This window comes from Carlito syrichta, unplaced genomic scaffold, assembly GCF_000164805.1.
Source record: "Carlito syrichta isolate Samal-C Ts95f unplaced genomic scaffold, Tarsius_syrichta-2.0.1 Scaffold144990, whole genome shotgun sequence".
NCBI lineage: Eukaryota > Metazoa > Chordata > Mammalia > Primates > Tarsiidae > Carlito > Carlito syrichta.
In genome coordinates this window covers 246,308-252,165 of record NW_007089086.1, presented here as the reverse complement: position 1 = coordinate 252,165, position 5,858 = coordinate 246,308, and the positions used below count along the sequence as shown (strand labels likewise).

At 40.2% G+C, this 5,858-nt stretch overlaps 1 protein-coding gene across 1 annotated transcript in view; it reads left to right on the top strand.

The window, feature by feature from the left end:
- Nucleotides 1-5,858, top strand: part of UNC80 (unc-80 homolog, NALCN channel complex subunit) — a 118,908-nt gene that overhangs the window by 27,560 nt on the left and 85,490 nt on the right. The window contains exons 6-7 of the mRNA XM_008050368.2: nucleotides 4,544-4,725; nucleotides 5,287-5,418. Of these exons, the coding sequence (XP_008048559.2) occupies nucleotides 4,544-4,725; nucleotides 5,287-5,418 (314 nt within the window). The remainder of the gene's footprint in view (nucleotides 1-4,543; nucleotides 4,726-5,286; nucleotides 5,419-5,858) is intronic.

The following is a 5,858-nucleotide window of genomic DNA, read 5'->3' as shown; positions in this document are numbered from 1 at the left end:
TCGCCTTCCAGTAGCCGGAATTACAGGCATGCGCTACCACGCCCGGCTGATTTTTTGATTTATGTAGAGATGATTTCTTTGGCTTTGTAGAAACTTGTCAGCTTGATGAGGCCCCACTTGTCTATCTTGTCTCCTAGGGCATGTGCACTTAGGTTTTTAATCAGGAATTGGTTGCCAGTTCCAATTTCCATAGGGGTGTCGCCTGCATTTTCTAAGGTTTTTATAGTGTGACGTTTTACGTTTTGGTCTTTGATCCATTTGGAGTTGATTTTTGTGTATGGTGATAGGTAGGGGTCTTGTTTTAATCTTCGTCTACATGTGGTCAGCCAGTTTTATATAGAATGATTCCTCCCCAGAACCTACATTTTCACTACATTTCACAAAAGAAAAAATTATTTTTATGTATTGTCTTTTAGATTTATCATGAACCACCATTATTAACTTTAATCTTGAGTAATGTTTTTTGTGCAATTTGCAATACCAAAACCAATTTGTTAAAATTAAAGTGACTTTTCCAAGGCCCTGGTCAGTGGCAGGTGTGAGACCCTGATGTTCTTCATTTTTTTCTCACTTTTTGTACAGATCATTTTGTTTTTCTATAGTTATTTTAACTGAAAAACGCACAAAGTGAAATTTCAAGTGGTACAAAAGTATGTGAAATTTAAAGTGTCACCCTTTTCCCCATGACCCTTCATACCCTTCCCCAGAGGCAACAATTTTTAGGTCTCTCAGGAATCCTTCTAGGGTACACTGTGCATGTATATGCATGCAAATATGTATGAATCTATCGCATGTTTCTTTTTTCATACAAATGGGACATGCTATAAAGACTTTTACACTTTGCATTTTTAATTTATATTTAGGAAACCATCTTCTAATATCAGCTTATGGTTTTGCCTCTCTCTTTTTAATGGTACAAAATATCCCATTGAATGAATGGACATGCTATAATTTATTTAGCTAAGACCTATTAATAAAATTTTAGGTTGATTCCAGCTTTTTGTTCTTTTATACCTCACTGCCGCAAATATCATATTTCGTTAGCTCATATTTCTGTTTCTCTGCCACATGCTTCTCAGAGAGAGCCACGAGAGCTTAGGGAAGTGTAAGCTTCCCAAATATGGGACGGTCATGGAAGCTTTCATGAAAAATATAAATAGGTGAACCTGGCTTTAAGAACAGCTAGAAGCTAGCCATGCGGGCAAAATGATGTGTGTAAAACCACATGGTTGTGGAAATGCTCTGAACTTATCAGGAAACTTTGAGGAGACTGAATTGATGACGGAGTGACTTTTGTAGAGGGTCACCAGTGCATAATATTGGAAAGTGAGAGGTACACTCAGATTGGAACAGGCCTCGAATGGCAGGCTTATGAGTGGGGACTTTCTGCTGTATGGTGGAAAAACCACTCAAGGGTTCTAAGCCACAGAGAAATGTTGTATACAGAGTGTGAATCATTACCAGGCTTGATGTGGCAGCAATAAATAGGAACAGTTTGGTTTTAGAAGTCATGATTTTGCCGGACTTGGTGGCTCAGCCTGTAATCCTACGCCTTTGGGAGGCTGAGGTGAGTGGATTGCCTGCGCCCGTGGGTTCGAGACCCACCTGGGCAGCGCTACCTCATTTCTACAATAAAATCAAAAAATCAGCCAGGCGTGGTAGTGCATGCCTGTAATTCCAGCTACTCGGAAGGCTGAGGTGGAAGAATCGCCAGAGTCCAGCAGGTCGAGGCTGCGGTGGCTGGGAGCAGCCACTGCACTCCAGTCTGGACGACAGAGTGAGACTCCAACTCAAAAAAAAAAAGAAGTCATGATTTTAGTGGGCATAGTGGCACACACCTTTGGTCCCAACTACTTGGAAGGTTTAGGCGGGAGGTTCGCTTGAGCCCAGGAGTGAGAGTCTGTAGTGAGCTGATTGCACCATTGCACTCCAGCCTGGGTGACAGAGTGCGACTTTGACTCTTAAAAAAAAAAAGAAAGAAAGAAATAGTGATTTTTTTTTTGAGGAGGTGGGCTGTTGGTATGAAGAGAGTTTGGCTAATAGGTACAAGCATACAGTTAGATAGAAGGAATAAGTTCTCATGTTCAACAGCAGAGTAAAGTGATTATAGCTAACAACAATGTATTGTATAATTCAAAATAACTAGAAATGAGAACTTGAAATATTGCCAACACATAGAATTAATAAGTACTTGAGGTGATAGATGTCCTAAATACTCTGACTTGACCATTATATTCTAGGCATGTAACAAAATATCACATGTATCAATAAAAATGTAAAAATAAATCGTTATTTCTAGATAAAGGGGAGCTGGTGGTATATAGTTGGTGATATGACACTGAAGCTAAGGAGAAAGACCAAAGCTAGAGGTAAACCCGGGGAGCAAGTAGCTGTGTGTGGCAGCTGAAGCAATGAGAGTGGGTGAGATCTTTGAGGAAGAATCGATAGAGAAGAGAGAGCTGAGGAATGACCACTGAGCCAGAGGACCAGAGGAAGAAGCCTTGCCAGAAAATGCGATTAGAAAAGTAGAACTCAAATAAGCAAGCCATAGAAGCAAAGGAGAATCGATAGTTCTTCAACTAGTCTGTTTTGAAGGTGTTAAAAGCTGAAGAGAAGTTAGTGCTGTCAAAATACCACTGGATCTGAGGATTAGTGAGCATTGCAAGAAAGTTGTTTTGTGGAGAGATTAAGGTGGAACTCTGCAATGACTCAGTGAGCACGATGTTCGAACATCAAACAGAGATGACTACATTTTTTAAAAAAGAGAAAGAGTGGCTATTTAAGCAGCTGGTAGACTGGAGAAAGGATTGTCAAAAGCCAATGATCACAAAAATTAGCACTCATTAAAGAACTATATCACACACATTTTCATTTCTTTTTTTTAATATATGAAGTCAATTTTTTTTTTAAAGTTTTTTATTTTTAAGATGTGCGGTACAATACAGGGTTAGGTATACAAATGTTCTTTACGCAGGTACCCTTGTTGATGAGGGAAAAATGCCTCCCCTGGCATTTTTCCCACTCCTGCCAATCTCACCCCCCACCTCCCTTGGCAGTTTCCAACTACTGCCAATCTCTTTCTTATAGTATTATGATTGTTGCTCAAGGTCCACTTATGAGTGAGAGCATGTGATACTCAGTTGTTTCTGTGATAGGTCACTCAGTATTATAGACTCAGTATTATAGTCCATCCAAGTTGCTGCAAAGTTCATAATGTTGTCCTTATTTATGGCTGCATAATATTCCATCATGAATATGTACCACACTTTTTAATCCAGTTGGTTCCATGTTTTTGCTGTTGTAAATAAATGCTGCAATAAACATGCGTGTTTGATAAACCATTCTGTAGATGAGCAAACTCAAGTCGAGGTTTGAAAGGACTTATCCAAATTCACATGACTTAGTGAGCCAGGAAGCCTAACCCAGATCGTCTCCGTGTACATGAGGATGCTCTTCCCACAACACATGTGGCCTCTAAAAAATAAAACACACTTCAGAAGTGTGTAGCAGTTTTTACTTCACACAGCACTTTCTCATATATTATTTTATTTTATTCTAACAACACATTTGGAGGCAGGTATTTTTATCATCTCATAACATTTGAAATCAGGTGCTATTATTATCATCTTTGTCATCATGATAAGTATTGACAGTTTACCTGTGAGGAAAGATGGAAGCTAAGTGAAGGGGCCACATCACATGACAGAGAAATATCAGAGCTGAGACTCAACCCCAGTTTTTCTAGCCTAACTGCCTAAGCCTATTTTGAGGTTCTGGGAAGGAATACCAAAGAGATTCTAGATTACGTTTTTATAAATAACCACTGGTTCCTCTTCTATGTTATAGCATATGTTTATAACTTATCATGGCACCTGACTTTTCTCTTATTGATATTGGGCTTTTTCCCCAGTTATTTTTTAAATGGTATTAAGAGTCATGAAATCTCTTTTCTCAGTCTCTTCTACCTCTGGGAAGGGTGGAAGACTACGGTATGGCTTTTGTTTTTTAATACAGCTAATATAACTGAGGTGTTATTTTTGTTTGTTTGTTTGTTTTGAGAAAGCAGGATTTATTGAGAGGACAGAAAGGCTCCCACAGTGGGAGGGGACCTGAAGGGGTTACCCCCTGAGGTGGTTTTTAATGAGTATCTTTATGTACCATCTTTGGTTAACTATGAGATGACTGTAGCCACTTCCTCGAAAGCATTATTTCGAGATGTAACTTTCCTTTTTCATTTGCTTCCTCTGGCATTCATTTTTCACTGTGAGTCACAGGAAGCTTTGCTTAAAAGGAGGGAGTTATGCCATTGAAATGTCACGCCGTTGCTGCCCTCGTACCAGCTAGTGTAAGACTGTGGGTGGCACAAAGAATGATGCTTGGTTTCCAGTGACTGAAGCAAGATATACTTCACCCATGCTGGTAGCCTTGCTCCGTGAACTCAGAAGTCATTTTCAGAGACAGGAGCAGTTCCCACTTTTCCCCAACCCTAGGAATGGAGCGAAATTCTCAAACATGTAGCTGACGAATTGTTGACTGTCTCTAGCTGCCATGTTCCTACTCTGTGCGGTGAAGGTCCCCGACGCTGTGTCTGACATGCTGATGTCAGAGTTCCACCACCCAGAGACCGTGCAGAGGCTGAATGCTGTCCTCAAGTTCCACACGCTCTGGAGGTTTCGGTATCAGGTCTGGCCACGGATGGAGGAGGGAGCTCAGCAGATTTTTAAGGTGAGGAGTACTTCCCATGTGGGAATGAAGCTGGCAAACTCAACCCTAGGCTTATGAACAATGCCACAATATATATCCAAAGATAATACTTCTTTTTTCTCTCTGATTATATAAGTAAACCTAACTCACGCTTGCATGAATTCTTGTTGTTAAAAAACTAAAATATAGAAGAATGTAGAGTAAGACAATCAAGGCTCTGTGAACCTTAAAATTTATCATCCCAGAGATAAGCACATTTAAAGTTTGGGGTATTATCTTCCAGACATTTTGCTTTATATAACATACGGATTTTTTCAGAGGATGGGGTAATTAAACACAAAAAAGACTTTCAAATGGTTGAAAGTCTTCATTTAATTGATTGGTAAACCGAGGCTCAGAGAGATTCATCCCATGCTCTATGACAGAAATTTTTGGGAAACAGCACTTTTCTGTAATGCCTGCTCATTCTGTGACAAAGATTCTTCATACTTACAAAGACAGATTGTGTCATAATCATACTTTAGACTCATTCTAGCTTATATTCCATCATGCTCACCTTATTTTTCTGATACCAACTAACAGATCCCACCTCCCAGTATAAACTTCACCTTGCCCTCGCCAGTGCTTGGAATGCCATCCGTCCCCATGTTTGACCCTCCGTGGGTTCCCCAGTGCAGTGGGAGTGTCCAGGATCCCATTAATGAAGACCAGTCTGTAAGTAACAGACATTCTTATTTCAGTATGTCCAGGTTTCATCGTGTCCATGTAAAAAAGAACAATGAATGTGTGAGGCAGTTTGTTCATCTTTCTCATAAGGATGTAATTATAACACAGAAAATCAGTCATAAAAGGTCTTTGTTTTTATGAATAGAATGAAAGGAGCCAATATCCAGTAGTGAGCACTCTAAACCAACACGGTTTTATTTTATAATAAAAATTTTAAAAAGCAGTTGCCATCTTATAATGCTATTAAAAGCATTAGGCAGCCGGGCTCAGTGGCTCAGCCTGTAATCCCGCGCCTTTGGGAGGCTGAGGTGAGTAGATTGCCTGAGCCCGCGGGTTCGAGACCCGCCTGGGCAGCGAGACCTCATCTCTACCATAAATCAAAAAATCAGTCGGGCGTGGTAGCGCACTCCTGTAATTCCGGCTACTGG